The sequence below is a fragment of the Catharus ustulatus genome, chromosome 5 (genome assembly GCF_009819885.2).
Source record: "Catharus ustulatus isolate bCatUst1 chromosome 5, bCatUst1.pri.v2, whole genome shotgun sequence".
Classification (NCBI taxonomy): domain Eukaryota; kingdom Metazoa; phylum Chordata; class Aves; order Passeriformes; family Turdidae; genus Catharus; species Catharus ustulatus.
The window spans coordinates 16,800,158-16,819,651 of record NC_046225.1 but is presented as its reverse complement, the minus strand read 5'-3'; the positions used below and the strand labels follow the sequence as shown (position 1 = coordinate 16,819,651).

General features: G+C 43.8%; 1 protein-coding gene across 18 annotated transcripts in view; it reads right to left on the bottom strand.

Moving 5' to 3' along the window:
* Positions 1-2,425: 2,425 nt before the first annotated feature.
* Positions 2,426-19,494, bottom strand: part of ADGRL3 (adhesion G protein-coupled receptor L3) — a 489,413-nt gene continuing 472,344 nt past the window's right edge. For 6 of the 18 annotated variants that reach the window (XM_033059570.1, XM_033059578.1, XM_033059576.1 and 3 more), the window contains 2 exons: positions 17,084-17,101; positions 12,146-15,016 (listed from right to left, as the gene is read on the bottom strand). In XM_033059570.1, the coding sequence (XP_032915461.1) occupies positions 14,211-15,016; positions 17,084-17,101 (824 nt within the window). In that variant the 3' untranslated portion in view covers positions 12,146-14,210. Of the gene's footprint in view, positions 5,677-12,145; positions 15,017-17,049; positions 17,102-19,494 lie in introns of those variants that run through there. The other 12 variants (XM_033059582.2, XM_033059585.2, XM_033059583.2 and 9 more) reach the window with 3 other exon arrangements.

Here is a 19,494-nt window from a genome sequence, read left to right as displayed (position 1 = left end):
CCATTTTGATGACATTACGGTGACAAATATTCAGTCCTTCCTACAATTTTATACCTTCCTACACAGCAGGTGTTATCCAAGAAGATCTAGGAGAGCTATTAGCATGGATAAACAGGGTATAAGACAGGAAATAAAATTTAATTGCTGAGACACAAGTGAAACTGCCATACTTGCACATCAACAGAAACACTTAGCATATGGGGTGTCTTACCAAGGGGTCCAACAGAGACATCACTCTTCAGCCACTTCTGAAACATTCTTCCTAAAGTTTAATTTCCAGTTCAGCCAGGAGTTATAAAATTGCTGCAAACAGTATCAGCCTCATCACTTTGGCCCACATGAAAGAAACCCTACTCAGCACACCCCCTTGAGCTTATTAAGGGCCTCTAAGCGACATCCACAGGTGCTGCTGTTACTTTTCCAGTTGAGGACCAGGTGGGCACACAGCTGATCAAAGCAGCTCCTAGCCCTCATACAACATACTTGAGTTTACTTTTTTTTATTTTTCCCCCTAGCCATTGTCAGGTGCTTCTCCTAATTGCCCTAAAAGAATAACGAACAAGCCTGTAGATGAGAGAATTTGGTTGGTTTGGCCTGTAAAAGGGGAAGCTTGGGAGTGATGTAATTGCAGCCTTTTTGTATCTCAGGGAGTCAAAAAGAAACAAGGAGAGGGACTATTTGCTGACACCAGTTTTGCAGTGAGGGGCTCAATGGTTGTGGGGCACAGTAACTCCTCAGCACCACTCTCCTGTGATCCCATGCTCTTGAAGGTACAGCCCAGAGTGCTGACATGCAAAGTTAACTCCCCTTCTTGTACTGCCAGCTGGCAAGTAGTTTTCCAGGCCTACCTAATACTATGGTAATTTTTTATTTTAATAAAATATGGTTGAGGGGAAAGAAAAAATCACAAGTGTGAAGTATGGCTGAAGACTCAGCAGGGGTGTTTCTGCAGTTCCTCAGGGAGCCAGCAATTCCTTCTGACCCTGAAACAAGAGATTGTAGGTGACAGGCTTTTCTTGTTTTTACTTTTTTTTTCCCCTCCCCTTTTTTTCTTTAAACTGTGTAACAGCCTAATATCTTGCTAAAGCTCATTGCACATCACCTTACTGGTGTATTGGGTCAGGGAGTCTGTGGGTTAATCCCATGATGGGTAATGAAACATTACTTATAACTACATTTAAGACTTCACCTCTTCATTGCCCCACATAGTGCCACTTGCTGTATTACCTATGGTGAACTGCAGCACTCAATTCACCTTCTCTGGACACTACTTATTATTTTATGGGTCTCTAACATGTCACTTCTTCAGTGCCTTTGCACTAAAAATATTTCTAAATGGCTCCTAACAGGAAAGTCTTCGCTTTCATTTAATAAATCCTTTATATCTCCATATCCCTTGGTCCCTGGGAGAAGCAGCGTGGTCCAAAGAAAACATGTGCCATTGACTGGGAACCTGGGATTGAGCCTCCTTGGAATGTTATACCCTCAAACACTCATTGTAGCCCAGCCACAGTGCACAGTGAGCAGATGTTTTCCTTGCCCCCTTTGACCGGACTTTCCTCAAGCTGCGTCAGGGGATATGGCCCATGTGATTGAGACACAATTTACCTGGAACTGGGATTTTCCTGTAGGATAAGGCAGCAGAAATCACCACACATGTCCAGGAGCCCCTGCCTTTGCACAGGCTGGTAGTTCCTTGTTGCTTTGTTAAACCTCCAGCAAGGTTTGTAAGCATTGGAATATTTATGTTGACTTTGACACACTACCACTCAGATCTCCTGTATTAGGGTTGCATTGTTTTTTATGTGAAATATTGCAGCAGCTAATTGCAATTACCAGAAAGCATATACAAGAGAGCTCGTTGATTGCCAGTAGACAAAGACACTTTGGAAATCTTGGATTTTGCTATAGATGAAAGCCTATAAATTTTAAAATAGCAACCACGTTATCGTTTACAATTTCCGTTTGCGAACAAATTCCGCTAAACAAAATTGGCGGCTGATTAAGTAAACATTTATACATAAATAAAACAGTGAAGATCTCTTCAGTTGTTGAGATGCAGCCAGTTCAGTCTCTCGTAAATAATACAGTGATGAATTCTGGCGTTACAGTGCATGATAAAGCTACCTAGCCTCAAAGTCTTAGGCAAACTAATCCATACGCGTGAATCAATCAGTTCATTTTAGTCACACCAGCGTTATATAAATGTCATCAAAATCAATGCCTGAAAGATATAACAGATTAATAAGTCCTCATGCGGTACATCTAACTGGGATGCAAACCTACAGCAGATAACTTCACGCTGAACACAGCTATACAAGTAGTTTGAATAAGTCATTTTAATAGAAAACTCAAGGGCAGGCCTGTAATGAGCAGGCGTGGATGAGAAAAATCTGGTGCATTATTAATTTCAGACAATGCCGAGTTCTTTTTCATAATGTACATTTTATTAATGCTTTCTGTGATAGCTTTTCATACCGGTTCACCACCAGGAGTACAGTAATTACAATGTATTAAGATTCATTCCATGCCTGAGGAGTAAGGAAGTCCAGTTACGATATGGAAAGCAAGTGAAATGTCAATCAGTATTGACTCAGGGCTGGATTAAATCAAAACTCTGCCGGGTGGGTTTGGTAACAGCACCTCCCACACACGATTTTCAGTGATTATCTGCCTCCCTCTTCTCACTGCTCATCTCCACGTGTGACCTGTGTGCCATCGATATGGATGCAGTGGGTGGGATTCATCATTTTTATTAGGACTTGGGGTTGGTCTGGCTCATCTTTACAACTGTCAGTTGTGGGGTGTCAGCCTCTTCAGGGTTGGAGAGAGAGAGAGAAACACTGGAGGTTGTTGTCAATGCCTCCAAGAATAACTCTTCTAGACATAAAGGCAAGGGTTTAAGGTATGGGATTGTCTGGGGAGAGGAACTAATAGCGAGCACTCCAATGAAAAAACAATCCACCACTCAACACAGGGGAGTTCTGCTTTCCTGCAATCTAGTAAAAGCAGGGAATATCTTCTTTCCCGTAACTGCTGCCCCTATGTTTTCCCATGCTGCACCTCAAACCTCCCCAGGGTCAGGAAGCCTTGGGTTCAGGATTTAGCATTGTCCTTTGGGGCCCTAGAAACTGTAAGAATGGTCCCCTCATGTCTGTGAAAGATCATGAACTTTCAAACATTTTGGAGTTATTTATTTTGCTTAATACACTTGCTGACTTTCAGCACATTTCCAGCACAAAGTCAGGGTATGTTGCTCATTTCTTCCACTATTTTTCTCCCTGGAAAAAAGGCTAACAGCCTTCGCTGGGGAGGAAGCCACAGCCTCCCTAAGATGATGGTCACCTTGCCTGGGGACACTATACAAAGCTGGAGAAGTGGGCAAAGGAAGAGGTGTCCACATGTGGCAGATGAAAGCACAGTGCCTCCTGTGCACTGGTTTGATACATAAATAAATGGCCTGATAAATATATAAATCACTTGGCACTGGCAGTTGTTAGGTTTTAATGGTAACACACACAGCTGGATGACAGGAGGTATTCAAGTATTCAAGTGGAAAAGACTATCCCTGCAGCTCACCTTGGACCACTGCAAGCAAATTACCACTCTAGATGCCCACATCCCTCAGGAATTTGAGGCAGCTTTCAATTTCTGTTGATTGCCCACTGCCCATTCCTTCCAAAGATAAAGGGATTTTGGCCCCAGTGCTGTGCTAATTAGTGCAACAGTTGTTTCATGTTATCTGGCTTCTTCATGGGGAAGACACTTCACCTTGGCACTGCTTTCCTGCAAAATGCTAAGCTGAAGGGAGACTTCTATGTCCAGAGAAAATTACTGGGGGTAATTTTAAAAAATATCTTTGCTTCTCATGTATGGGCTTTTTTCTGCTTTCAGTTTCTAATTTCATTCTCTTTTCCTAATTTCCCTGCACTGTGTGAATCCGAACACTTGGACTCAGAGTAAATAAGGCATAAGTGAGCTTTGGGTGGTGAGTGATGAAAAGGAAACCCCAAAGCTCCTGTCTGACCTCCAGGAGGTTCCATCCTGCCAGCACCCAGGCTGGAGTGCAGCCCTGTTCTGCTGGCAGTGTTTGCAGATGAGCACTGCTGTGCCACAGCAGGGGACAGTGGGTGACAGCTCAGTGCAGAGCAGAGAGGTACCAGCTCTCACTCAGCCAACACCATCCCCCTGCCTGCCAAGCCTCATTCCCTGGAGAGATGTGGGTACTACCCTGCACTCATGCTACTGAAGCTGGACCTAGCAGCGTTACTTGTGACTCCTCAAACGTGTATGGGCGTATAAAGGGCAGTACAACACACACATCCATTGTCTCTCCTCTCCCATGGACACAGCTACACAGACACGGGGACTGCCCTGGCTGGCAGCTCCCCACACCAGACACAGCCTTGCACACGCGTTCGCACAGACACACAACTGCACAGACAGGCACTGGCTGACATGAACACACAACATGTCTAGGCATGCCTCCATTTACCCAGCCCAACACGTGGCCCAACACCATCAATAAGCCTTCAGGGTTTGGTTTTTTCTTTTTTTTTTTTTTTCCTCCTTTTTCTTTTTCTTTTTTTTTTAACTAATGCCAAAAGCCTGGGGATCACCACGCTGATGGGGTTTGCATCCCTCTGATGATTTCTGCCCATCCCACCCTCCCCCTTCCCACAACTGCACCAAGCAGTCCAAGTCCTCTGTGGGCTGTAGCTGAGTATTTACACCAGCGGAGACCATGGGACCAGTGAGTTCACCCTGTTTACAGGGACTGGGGAGGAATGTCTGCCGAGTCCTCTGCTGGACAGGTCCATCCTCCTTCAGGAGGTGCCTGCTGCACCCAGGGTGATGGCACAGCCCGGCTGCGAGAGCCTGTGCCAGCCTCCAGCAGGCAGATCCTGTGGGTTCCCATATATCCATCCCCAGCTGAGCTGATTGAGAGACGCTATCTTCAAGATACTAAGGCTCTTTTTTTTTTTTTTTCCTCAAAAAAATACTTCTATTTACACAAGACAATAAAATCTGAGCAGCTTTCCCCCGAGAAGCTTTGGCCAAGTGGAGCTGCTGCTGGACACATGCGCTGGTCCCTATTTACAAGCAACAGCTTCACTTGACAGCACTCTGCTGGCACGTTCAGCTTCTTCTGGTGTAAGGACTACTTCTCTGTCCCTCTGGTCCTTCCCTTGTTGGCTCTTTGCACTGACAGGTCTGTATTTACAACAGCAACCTGGATCCGGCAGGTTCCCCTTTATACAGCCCAGCTTGCGAGCGTGGAGAGAGGCTCAGGATGGTGGATTAAGCACACTCAGCCGTTTTTAAGTTGCAAAGTCAGTGTTCGGAGCAGGTGAAACTAATTTCTTATTACAAAAGACAATTTTCACCCGTTCTGCTCATCTTATAAAAAGAGACGAGCGAGGCGAGGGCGCTTCCCAGGGCAGTGGGAATCTCAGCCAGGCTGTTCTCTCCTGGGGATGCGAGGGTTTGCTGAGAGTTTGGTCGAGGCCAGCTTCTCCAGCCTGTCCTGGCGCGATCCCAAGTGAGGGACGGGTGAGCTGAGGCACAGAGGAGCTGAGGCCGGGGCAGGCTCAGGGGTCCCCAGGCGCTAGATGACACTGTCCTCCATGGTGACTCGCCTGAACACCGGCTCCTGCTTGGGCGTCCTTCCACCTTCTGTGAAAACAAGGGGAGAGCGGGTCAATTCCTGGAGCAGGACCTGTTGGAAACCCAGAATCCTGGGAGTTGTAAACCTCCTGTGCTTTCTGACACTAACCCCCAAGGGAACACTGCTTGTGACTTGAGGCCTTGGAGAAGGCTTCCAAATTTAAGTGATGGAATTAAAATCACAAATGTATAGTTCAAATAGAAGTGTGTGATTTCACTTAGTGAGGAGTTTTCAATTTGGGTTTTTTAGAATGTAATAATAAGTATGGGACAAAATAGAAATTTTTAAATATTGTCTCTGTCTTGTTCTTCCTTCTTCTTCATGATTTCAAGTAGTATTTTTTAGTTAAACAGTTACACTATGTGTAAGTTACACTAAGTGTTTAGTTATTAGATCAAAAATATAAATGTGTTAATTCTTTATTAAACTGTTTAGCTTTAATAAACCTTATAACTAACTAAATTTAACTCCATTTTACTTGCTTTTATCTAGTAGCTAAAAGTGTTACAAAACTCTCTATACTACAAATAAAATTTAATAAAAACAAACACAAAAAGATTGTCTCCTTCGTGTTTTTAATCGTAACTCTAAATAAAAACAGGAAAAAACCAAACAAACCCCCCCAAAAAACCCAAATCACTAATTAAGTAGTACAATTAACCCATTTACAGGAACCTGCAATCACCAGCAGCTATTTTCAAGATCATTTCCATCCCCAAACAAAGTAGAAGATTCCTGGACTTGCCTTGAAAAGAAAGGCTTGCTCAGGGAAGGTGAATATATTTATGGATTCCCATGGGGAATCTCCTCCCACCCTTTCTGCTGAATTTGGTGCTACAGTTTTTAATTCAGTTTTGCCTGGCTTTGCCAGTAGTTTGTTGTACAGCAGCCTCAGACACTGCTGCCCACTGCTCTGCAGAAGAAGAGTGCCACTGAGATGCCTCTCTGCTCCTCTGTGTTTAGCACATCACTGAGCTGCAGCCACCAGTTTGTATCAACAGGGCTTGTTTGAGCAAACTGTGTTTTTCTGTTGTGTCTCTCCCCACCCCTTAATAATAAATATTCAGTATAAATGACTGCAGAGTAAACAGATTTGTTTTGATATCAGACATTATCTGAAGGGCACTTTACATCCTGAGTGCTCTGCTTTACAGCTGCCTTTATAATCACTGCAGCCCAAGGGAGGAAAGCGCCTCCTTTCGCAAGCTCACGTCAGGAGGACACAGCCACACGCACTTTGGGGTGACCACATACAGGCTTTTTCATAAATAATATTTCAGGCACATCTTAAGATAGGCTAATCATATTCAAGAAGAATCAAGAGTTATTCTGGAGCCATTTTCTAAGCATAAATAATTTCACTCTGTTTCTCACCCTTCCAAAACTGCTCTCTATGGCATCAAAGGGAAAGTGGTGGGGGCAGAACTGGCAACTTTTCGGGCATCTCCCAGCTTGGCCATTTTGGCTGATCTTTTGGGGTTTTTCTGAGGAGGAGGAACTTTCATCCTTTCCTTGCTGCTCATCTCTCTTCTTTTTTTCCTAAGTAGTGGGATGCATCTTCTCCTTTTATTTCCACTGCTGTTAGCTCAGTGGGCTGCTTTGCATTGCAGTACAAACTGCCAGCAGTGCAAAATGCCTGGGTGCACAGTGTATAAAGAATAAAGAAAATAAAAAATCCCACCTATTTAATATGTAGCACTCTTCTTGGTTGATACCAAGAGCAGCCTAAGCAATGAGGCCTTTTATCTCTAAGTTTGAATAAGCAAGCAAGAAGTGGGAGAGGGGAAGGTGACCAAAGGGCAGAGCTGAGGTGCTTGGACTCAAAAAAACCCTCCTATTTATCAGCAAGGGACCCCGTCAAAAAAACACCAAACCCAAACCCAAACCAAAAGGCTGCTTTGAGGCAAACCATTAAAACTTTTTATTTTTTTTTTTTTTTTTGGTGAGGAAACCAGGGGCTGGCCAGCGCAGGCACCTGATAGCCACAGCAAAGCTTTAGCTTGCCTCAAATATGCCTCCCATCACACACAGTTCTAATTCCCCATGACCTCGAACTTCTCTCCAGCTGCCTACAGAAAGCACCTGAGAAACTCTTCTTGACATATTTCAGCCAGAGGACGAAGCCTTGCCAGAAATTAAGGGCTTTTCCTTTTAATTTCCCCCCACCCAAAGACCATTTTCTCACACCCCCTTTGCAGCTTTTGTGCAACCAAGTCCTCAGAGGTGCTTGGGGCAGAGCTGGGGGTGCCCACACAGGGCTTCTGCTTCCCAAGGGGAAGACCCATACATCCTCCACCCAGTTTGTTGACCTCTTGTTTTTCAACATTCATCCTCCAAAGCCATTTTTCAGTGGATATTACTACAGAATTACCACAGACTTGTGCCCACCGAAAGGCAAAGCCTTTGCTGCTGGTGGAACACAAAGGCTGCAGGGCTCATGTCTGGAGTGAGGTTTTCTGGCATAGGGGCCAAAATTTAGCTCTGCCTGAGACACCTCCAAGAGAAGTGGGAGAAGACAGGCTGAAAACAGTTTTATTATTGCTGTAATTTACCCACCAAGCACCCTTCTGCTGGAAATAACTTTTCCAAAGCTGTAGCACAAGATGCGGTCCATTGTAAGAGGCAGTCTGAGATATTTGATCATCTGTACAAATATTGCCATCACACCAGCTGAGGAGGTTGTGCAGCAGCTATGTTTGTGTCTTCAAAGTTGCTGTTTGGGGTTTTAAGCAGCACTGCTAAAATACCAAGCATTTGCTTCCAACACATACTAATTGCTCTGTGTACCAATATTTTTTGTTTATTTATTGAGGTTTTTAGCTTGGGTTTTTACATGTGTAGTGTATTTAAGGAGCAGAGATATAAGAAAAGAAAATAAGTGGAGGGTAAAGAAATTAAAAGACAGAAAACACTTAGGATGATTTTTTTTTTGTTCTTGGCATTTTCCTGAAGAAGACTATCACCATCTGTCTGGCACACCAAATACAATAAACAGTAAGCACCTGTAAAAAGCTATTTTGATGTGAAAAAAAGGAAGATTTCCAAGCTATCCTGGCTAGTCTCAATATTTCAGCTTTAAACAGACTGTCTCTTCTGAACTGGGATGATAAATGATCTGGTGTATGATCCATGTGTTCCCAGGGCTTGCCAAAGCCTTTGGAGGAGCAAAACTGGCCCTAAGCCAGCTACCTGTGCTGAAGGAAATGCCCCTCAGGCCAGAAAGGGGAGTGCTGCTGCCTCCAGGACTGCACTGCTAATGCCCCACCCAGGACAGCCACTGAACAGCCCAGGGCTGCCTTCCTGGGAGCACTGATCACAGATTTTATCTGGTGTCAGCTTTACACTGCAGGATGTCCTCCACACCATTACCAGAGAGCCTGCAACAACATGACATTTATATAATGTGCATGAGCCCAGACTATTTAAACCCTAAAATATTCATTAAATAAAATTTGCATAGAGTGTAGCTGAATGCAGCAGATAGCTAAAAATAAAGTACTTTTCTTTCTAAAGCTAAGGAGGAGATCAGGGTGTGACAGATGACCAAGCCTGTGCTCTTAGGCTTTCCTCAGACAGGTTTTTAATAAGATGAGCTATCTTTCTATCCCTGTTGACTAGGCAATTCTGCAGGGTATTACATTCTTCATAACCTAGTGAGATCAAGGGCACATGGGGGTGTGACTGAGTGGCCAGCTGATCAGGGAAAGGGGATGCAGGCAATAAGGACACACACCCAGACACAGAAGGATCCCCAGGAGCTCAGTGCCTCCTCCCATCACCACTGTTTGCCCTGGCACTCTGAGGTATCTCACTGCTTATTACCTGGGGCAAGGGAGGAAGGAAAAAGATTGGTAAACAACTACAGATGTCAAGGAATTAAAACCAATCAACAGGCAGAAATGAACAGGACATGGTAAGCAATTTTGCCTTCATAGTGCCTCCAAAACTGGATACCCCCCATTCCCAGGAACCCTCCAGCCTACATGGTCTTTCTTGGCATTGTATTTCTCCATCATGTTTCAGGGAGACCTTACAGTCTCTTCTGGCTCTTGCAGAAAATGGGTTGGAATTGCCTGCTGTAGTCAAAGTGTCCTTAAGCAGTAAGCTGATGTGTCAGCTCTTTATGCAATGGTCTGCAAGGGAATTACACAGGAAAAACAACCCAGTCCTGTACAAATAAGGAGTGAGTGAAAAAGGATATTCACAACTTTTAAAGCATCCTAAGATGATTTTCAGGAAAATGCAAAGCATGGAGCCTTGCACTTCTCCATCCCCCTCTTCCCACCTACAAGAAAGCCTTTCTCAAGGGGCAACTCAATCAATGGATCAACATGAACAATCCTCACTCCAAACATGTCAGGCAACTCATGCTTCCCCAAGGTGGCCCTGTGTTTCAGAAAATGGTCTGTCCATCAATTGATGTTCTCATCAGATCAAGCACTACCTGTTTGCCTCTATTTTGTCTGTTTTCAGCTAAAAGTAGGATGTTTGTTGTAGTTGAATGATGAAGCTTTGATCTTCTCCCTATAATGCAAATCTGGTTTGGTTTTCTTTGTTTTGTTTTGTTTTGTTAAATGGAGCTCTAGAAAAGATCTCTCAAGTACAGGGCTAATTATCCCCTTCAACCCAGCCTACACAGTTATGTGCCCCAAGCATGAGCATGGATTTAACACCATAATCACTACTGCATTTTTCATCATGATTTTTTCCTCACATTCTTGCCTTGGCTCAGCATTAAGAAATGCCTTAGAAGTTTTGCAGCTCACCCTCATACTCCAGGAGCATTGTAGGCACTGAGGACTTAACAGTGAGTTGATTTTCACATGCTGCAGTCTGCACAGAAGACACTGTTGCCAGTCACGTAAGAATTGTATATAGTGAGCTACTTATCAACAAGCACTGACCTTCACCATGCCCATAATCAACTACCTGACACAACAAAATCTGTTCTCAAGGGGAAGAAAATTCCAAAAATAATCTGCATCCTGCTCCCCTTCATAAAACACCCCCACTATACTACAGTCTTAAACCATTTTTGGCTTAATAAAATTATTAATATGTATTTTCCCTCTATTTTGTGATTCAGCTGTTTCCTAAGCCATAAGAAGCACCAACAGTGAATCCTATGATGTCAGAACAGCCTGGGGACAGAAATAATCAGCTTGAAAATAAACATTTTTTTTGCAATCAGAGTGCTAATAGGCATGGGTAGGCTAGCAAAGAAGAGGGATGGAGGGGAAAAACAGCCTGATAAACCTGAAATACATGAAAGATCTGGGGAAGAATGATCATTTGTAGTAAAAGGAGTTAAAAGATTATTCAGTAGGACTAAACCATCCCATAGCAAACCACCACTGGTTTGTTCTTGCAGAGTTTCAGAAACACTGAAACGCCGTGTTGATCACCTGCCTCCCACTTTACCATGATGATAGTTGCTAGGGTATATCTCACCCTCTGCCTGACCTTGATTCCACCACACCCCTGAAAAGCTTTTTTTGAGTCTAATACAGTAAAAGAGTTTTTACTTTCCCCAAAATAAGAGGTACCTCAGTTATTTAAAGCCCCAGCAGCCTCTCTTGGGCTATTATGTGGATTGCTGTGACCACAAGGGTGTGGATCACCTGCTATACCTGCAAGAGTGGATCCACCATGCACTATCCACTTCCATCACTGCTAGTATGGAAAATAAAGTGAAACACAGCATCCAGAGCAAGAGCACAACCTGGCTGGCCAGTGGCTGCTCTGCTCTGAAAACAGGTGATTCCCCAATATTCCAATAGGAAATGCTCCCCTGCCAAAACGTAGACCTGCAAGAGGCACTGCTGTGATCAGTGCTTGGTCTCACATGGAGTTTCTTCCCCAAGGTGTTTTGTCCAAAGTGGCTGCAGGAAGGACTCGAACCAACTCTTGTAGGCCATGAATACCACCTAATACCACCTAATACCACCAAATACCACCACCCCTGGTTCTCTTGCCCAAGAAGACTCTGCTGAGAAGCACCAAGCAGCACTGCCCCAACATGAGGACAACCCTGGGGTGGAGTGGAACTGCTCCACCGATCTACTGCTGCTGCATTTATCCTCCAGCACTGGGAATATCTTGTTTAACCTCACCCACCTGCTCCGTCTTTTGGCTTTTACCCAGCATCATAGGACTTGGATAGGCATAGTTTAGATGGAGGCAGCACCAAGACCCTAAGCCCAGGCAATGGGAGGGCTTTGTGAAAAATCACTGAAAATTCATTATCAATCATATCCAGAGGTGGTTATTTTCCCTGTAAACCTTTCCAGTCTGTTCTGTGGCCTTCTGTATTCCTGATTGCACTCAAGGGATTTGAAGGGGGAGGCTGGGGGAGAGCAGTGAAGTGCCAGTGATCCATTGGCAGACGTGGGGAGGGAAGGACAATGTGGCCAAGGATGGTGAGGGTGCTTGGCATATGCCTGGAGTAAGAAAATAAAGAGACAGCAAACAACGACCAAGAAGGCCTAATGGGGACTTGTTTTACTCTTTGACATGCTACCAGCAGTTTTTAATCTCAGAAAACCCAAATTAAAAAAAAAAAAGAAAAGAAAATTAAGAAAAGAAAAAAATTACAACGATTAAAAGATACGACACGTGAAACACTATACTCAAATCATCCGCGTGTCGTTGGCTACTTTATACAGTAGGCACAAAACAGACCTAGAATCACCTGCAACAAATGTCAACCAGTGTTGTTCTTGCCCCTAAACAAGTACCATCAGCCTGATATTTCTAGTCAGCCACAGCTGCATAACCTTTGTGCTTAAATTCCTCATCTTAGTCCTCCTTTCTTCAGCATTGCTCACCCATGCCGTAAAGGAGTGGAGACTCATACTGAAGACATTAATGGAGAGAGGAACAACAACGACAAAAAAAGAGAGATTAATTGTACAGTACATACATACAGTATCTTCTAAATCGTGATCAGTTGTTTATTGGTTGGCAAACAAGCTTCACTTTTACAACAAATATTAGTAATGAGGTCATTCAACTGTTGAGACCGTACAAAATGGATCATAAATTAAAAAAAAAAAAAAAAAAAAAAGAGAAAAAGAAGAAGAATTCATACTCCGTGCTGCTAATTTACCTCCAGAAAGCCTATGTTACTTAAAAACCCGGTCAAATAAATAAATTTCCTGTTAGGAAAAATAATGAAGAGAGGACTTTTTTTTTTTTTTTTAAATTAAAAATCACCGCAAAGTACTTTTTAGCTCACTACGTGTCAATCTATGTTCTTCTTAACCACTGCAGTACAAGTGCCTAAACCGGGGACCAGACTGAGCCGAGAAGGCCCTTTGCTCCTCCAGGGAAATGGCCATCTCCTGTAGAACCCCCACTACGACTACAAAAGCCCCTCTGGGTCCCTGGATTGCTGAGGGGCTGCTCACCAGAGATGCTTCACAGGATTATCATCACAATCGGTTGTGCACTGACAATGAGGAAGTTTGCCCTGCTCTAGTCTGCCAAAAGGTCTGCTGGCAACATGCCGGCTGAAAAAGGTTATACAGCGAGGAAATTAAAAGACTGCCTTGGCTGAAAAGAAATGGTGATGATGTTACTAAAAATGGTCCTTAGAAAGTGATGTTTGGGTGGTTTTTTTTTTTGCCCAGTAAGTTTTTTTACTGGGATGGGAAGGGGACAGAGGGAAGGAGCAGTGGAAGAGGCAAAACAAAATTAAAAAAAAAATTAAAAAAAAGGAAAGAGTTATGAAAAACCTTGCTCCTACTGGTAGACAAACTTACAAGACCAGCACAACAGAAAAAAGTTCTTATTTTTTTTTCCACTACATTAACAGGGACGCAAGTTCTGGAGGAACAGAAAGCAGACTATATGTGCAATGCTAGTATCTGTACATTACATAGAAATTGTTCGCTTCTCTTTTTCTGCCATTAGTTTTTATCATCCGTTAATACAGCAAAATGTAAAATATGCCTTTAGCACAGGATTCTAGGATTCCCTTCCGTCTCATTAAATTTGTTTACGTTTTGTTTGCTCCCGCAGCAAAGGGCGCTGCAGTGAAACCAAGTTGTGAGTGACCATAACCCATGATGTGATCTGGATTGGTAAGAAAGAGTTTTGCTAGCTTGTTTTACGCAGCGCTCCCACCTAGATGCGTCATCGCTACTAGTTTCAAATGCACATTTTTGGCCTTTTATTATTTTTTTTCCCTCTTAAATCAGGTCCTCGGTATTAAGAGCAACACAGCATCAAGGATTGTTTAAACAAACACGGCATAACTTGAGAAGGCCACGAAGTGTGCCGTTATCTATCTCTTTCATTAACATAATGAAGTCTGTCTGGAGGGAAGAAGGATGGGAAGATAAGGGGGGCACAGCAGTTACTGTCCTCTCCGGGCTGGCCTAAAAATTCCAGTAAAAAAAGTCTGAGAATTTCCTTTTGAACAGCATGAAGATTTAGGAGTACACACAATATTACCACTGTTTGGATTAACTCAGAACAGTAAACCGAGCATTATGGAGAGGCTTTTAGTTGTGTCTTTGCTTAATTTTTGCTGAATCTTCTATAGACTAGTGACCAAGTGAGCGGGTCCTTTTGCATTGCCGTCCGGGGAGGTTCCCTCTTTGTTTGGCGGGACTATAAAACCGTCGCTGCTGCCTCGACCTAGCTGGTAGTAAGTGTGTAGCTGATGGACGTGGTTCCTGGAGCCAAGATTGGGCATGCTTTTGTAGTAAACATCGTCGGCATCGCCACCGCCGCTTTTCGCTGGTGGAGGATCGGTCTGGGTGCTGGCGGTGACGCTTTCCGTCATGGGCATGCCAGCCAGCGCGGGCATACTGGTGTAGAGAGAATCCCTGTTGGGCGACTGCAGGTCGTCCGTGTGCTCGTTGGTCAGCAAAGGGAAAAAGCTCTCGCTGTTGTCTTGCGGGATGCGGCGCCGACCGTAGAGGTGGGGCTGGTGGTTGTCTGCCGAGTACACGCGGGGAGGCAGCAGTGGGGCGTCCGACTCCTCGTGGATGAGCTCCAGGCCCAGGCTCTCCTCATGGGTGAAGGAGGTGGCATCATCCAGCACGATGGCATCGTCCTCACTCCCGCCGCCCACGCTGTTGACGAGTTTGTTCATCAAGTTGCGGCTCTGCTCGCTGGAGCGCTCATGGTTGTTCAGGTAGGAAGGGATGTAGTTGGAGGTGAGTTCCTTCAGGATCTTTTTCTCGAGGGCGTTCTCTGTGTGGTTGTACCCGCGGTCAAGGATTTGCACGCAGTTGCTGAGGTACTCGCCGCTGGCGATGCTGTAGCTGTTGCCGTGATTACCATTCAGTGGTAGAGTATCCGTGACACTTGTATCCCTGGCATTGTTCAGAAGCCCCTCTGAAAAACATTACACAAGAGAGGGTGACTTGTACAAACAGGACACTCATGCAGGATGTGCACACTCAAACCCCTTTCCTAGGCTGCCGCGGCTGCTGGGGTTGGGCAGCAAGGAGAGCATCGCAGCCAAAATGGGAGGGCGCAGCTCCGTCTAACCAGCTGGTGGTCAAGGGCTTCCCACCAAAAAAAAAATGGAAAGCACTGTCAAGTGTGTGACTTGATATGGCAACATCCAGCCGGAGGGATAACCTCCCATGGCCAGCATTCTCCTACAGTTTTTGCACTCTATGTATTCTTGGGGGAGCTGAAAAATTAATGACTCTGGGCTGGTCCCAACTGCCTTGGCTCTAGGAGATTTGGAAGAAGAGGGCAACTCTTCTCAGCTGAGGGAGAAGTATTTGCAGCCCAGGCTAATCACTACCAAAACTTCATTTTGGAGTGTATCCTTCCTAGAGGAAAAAAGTCTGCTCTCCCCTTTCACTGGGCAGGCTGTCAGGATAAATAAAGACATAAGGACTGAATGGCAGGATTCAGGGAGTAGTGAGGGCGAAGCACAAAGTGCTTCCTGGCCCAAGATTTTCTGGAACAAGGCTAAATGCCCTACCTCTTCTGGCTTAAGGGCACAATCAAAATTATTTACTACACACTGGCCAGATGGGGGTTTTCTAATACAATTGATGTTGGAAGCAGCTGTTCTGGGGTCTTGTGCAGCCTTTAAAAATAGCTCCTATTCCACCTGCAAAGTTAAAGCAGTGGATTCAACGGAAGGTACAGCAAGTACCATCACTGCCATTATATGGTGGGTTGATGGGAACCTGAGAGGAGCAGCAGGGTCTTGGGGTGTCCCTGCTCTAACTGCCTATTGCATCTCCACAGGTGCCTCAGTGCTGACAATGTAAGGCTGGAGCTCAGCTCTTTCCCAAAGCACTACAGGAGATGGCAGGGAAGTGCTTTGAGAGCAATGCCAGCATTAGTGGGCAAGGGAGAAGAAAAATCAGGCCCAGCAGTTAAGCCACCACGTTTTCTTTTTTGGGATCACTGGTCTCCTTGGAAGGAGAGCAGGCGTGGGGATGCATGAAATAATTTATCAATCTCTCAGCTAAGGGCTTCAGGCATTGCCAAAAACCGGCAAGCAACTCCCAGTAAGGCACAGTGGATCAGAGAAGCCATTAAACTGACAATTTCAGATGAACAGTTGCTCATACCATGCTTGTACATGGCATGTGTACCTTCTGAAAATACAGGATTCAGTCTATATCTGCGATGGAGTAGTTGCTGTGTGTCAAGGGTTGGAAAGTGCTACTGAAGGCTTCTTCTTGCTTTTAAGTGAAATGCCCCAAATGTGTCGGTCACCTTTTAGGTTTCTGAAGCTTAGAGGTTGCTGCCGTATCCTGGGTTCCCCAGCAAATGAGGGAGCTATGCCAAAAAACCAACTAGCCATCACAGACATAGAGCAAAGCCGTTGATTTTCACGGTGAAAGCTCTCCAACCGAGTCACGATGCTTGGGGAGAAATGAAAAGTGAGCATTTTTGGGGGAGGGCTGTATGTAATGGGTGACAGGTACAACAGCATCTGTTTGATGGTTACGTTGAGTAACGCATGCATTGAGGCACTGAGCACTGTGCTCCTGCTGCCAATGCATAGATCTGGGGTTTGGTGCAGAAATAAAATGGGAGGCATTGCAGGTGAGAACAGAGTGGGGGCTGCAATGAAACGCGCCGTATAAAAATGCCATGACCTTGCAAATAAAAACATGAAGTAAAAAAAAAAAAGCATACACAACTAAAAGAGAAACTATGCTGGGTAAACGATACCACAAAAATGAGAAATAAACAAAGAAAGCACCATCTAATCTCATCTATATATATATATGTACACCTACATATATATATACATACATACATACACACGCATACACATATATATACATATGTCTATTCATAGTCTTTGATTTCAAAACTGTGAGAATAATTTCCTTTATTAGCTACATCATCTATATGTGATGCAATAAAAGTGAACTAAAAAAAATTACATTTGATATGCAATGTTTAGCTTTACTCCCATACTTGTCTCTCTGTAGGGCTCTAAACGACAGCATGAAGAAAAGGAAAGAAAAAACAACAAGTAAGCTTACAGCGACAGTAGGAGAAACATGAGTAAAAAGCAAATTGATGATATGCAGAAAAGAGAGTTAACGGAAATAATTTCCACTGCCCAGAATACATGAATTTGTTACAAGGTTTATTTCAGGTTAAAAATATTGACATTTTAGACAGAAAAAAAATATTTTACGCACAATATTCAATAGTCTACATTTTTATTAAAAAAATTATCACATTTAAACTGTTTTCCAATGCCATTATAAAATGTTCAGCGTGCAACACAAATGAAGAAATAATGCCAGGAAATTTAAGTAAAGTCTAAAGCTGGTCACAGTCATGCTTGAAAAGACAGGCACTGTCATTGTCATTTCCAAAGACTTAAAATTAATAGCTTTACTTACTGTTAGGTATAATAACCCCTGGCAGTTGAAACTGAAATCTGTTTCCTTGCTTAAAATGTTTTGCCGTCCATCTTTTGCAACAGTGCTTTGTAAGAGTATGACTTTGCTCATCATGGGGCTGCTGGCATTTTACAAACTTTGGTAAGTCTGATTTTTACTTTAACCAAACATATGGCAAACTATATGGACTTGGCAAAAAAAGGAACAGCAACAAAAAAAGAGGAATAATAGTTTGAATAATGGCATTGCTAAATGAAACTATTAAGGAAGGTTTAAAACAAGAAAAGTCAGAGAATAAGATGAAGAGGCAGTGATAACGCTCAGCTTCCCACTCTTCAGTGGTGTGTGGCACTTTGGATTTTAAGTAGAGCTTGTTAATGGTTGTTAGCACTTATGAACACCTTCTCTCAAAATGAGTTCTGACAAAAGGTGTTGGGATGTTTTCCTGCTTTGGAGAGACTGAGTCCATGTATATTCCTCAACTTCCAATAACAGTGAGCACTCAGCCCCTCACCTACCACCTCCTCCTTCCTCTACACTCTGTGTCCTATTCAGGAATTGCTTATGCCACATGGGATTTTGGCCTTTTAGGGTCTGATTCCCCACCTCTTTCCAAAGGTAATTTTCCTGCCCCAGTGACTGTCTACCACAGATGTGGCAGTTTTGGCTTAAGCAGAGACGGTATTTTAAAAAATGTAACTGGGGAGGGGAAAAGAAATGGATGTACCAGATCATTCCCTTGTTCCTTAGTGTGTCCTGTCCCATCCACAGCCAGAACCAGCAGTGGTACATGAAGGTGCAAAAAAAAAATCACAGCCTTAGTGATGAGTTGGAATGAGTTAGTTGGATGGTGTAAGCTAACAATGCCTCACTGCATGCCAACCACAGCCAAGGCACACCCAGAGATGATGACAGCATCTACTTTTACAATGCACTCTCCTCGCTTTAGCATTCCTGCTGGTGCACCATCCGTAAACCCCAAAGGGCCACCAAGATCACTAGGCCTGGTTGGTTTAGCTACCTTTCATTTCTGCCATGAGATCTCCTAATATTCACGGTTTGTGAATTGTCCAGGGACCTCACCAGTTTGAAAATCAATAGCTATACCAGTTCTATAGTCATTAATTAACTTGCAGCCTCCTAAAAAGACTAGGTTGGATTCTGATCCCTCTGAAGTCAATGGCAAAGCTCCAGGAGCTTAAATGGGACTAGGCTGGTCCCATTCTCTCTCTTCACCTCCCATGGAGGAAGCCTGGATAGGTTTCTCTGTTATTTATCTGTGTTGAACAGAATAGCACTTGCAAAGAAATTACGCTGCTTTTTGTAGAGTAACATTCTGTTAGCCCAGGTAACTGTATCAGATTCTAAAAATTTGAAGAACACAAAATTATTAAAATACATGTAACACACATTTCTGCCCAAATTGCCTGGATTCAGTTGAAGCACCCAGCCCAGAACATCAGGACTCCTTAAGGCAAATACTGACCCAGCATTACCTACTGCCATTTGATTTAAAAGATTCCCACAACTTGCAAGATTATCGTGCAAGAAACTAGTCAGAACATCAAAGCTCATTTCAACATTTGCAGTACACTGAAATTCTTAAAATTCAGAACATTTCATGTTTAACAGTAGCCCCTTTTTAAAAAAGCATTCTTGAAAGTAAATTTATCGCACAAAGTTGGCATAGATTAGGAAATTAATAAACAGCAAAAAGGTCAAACAGGTGTGCTTTCCTTGTGCTTTGAATGCAAATACCCTACTGATACAGTTCACAATCTATTTCTGTCATAAACAACATGGTGCCATAGAGTATAAAGGGGGCTTTCCTGTTTGCATTATAACCATCATTATTTTCCCTCTCTTGGATATCCTTTACTGGGAAGTGGTGTCTTCATTGAGAGTGGAGAGCTGACAGAGTGCTGGCACACTTGCACTGGAATGCAGTGCGACTCTGCAGTGATTCAGCCACCT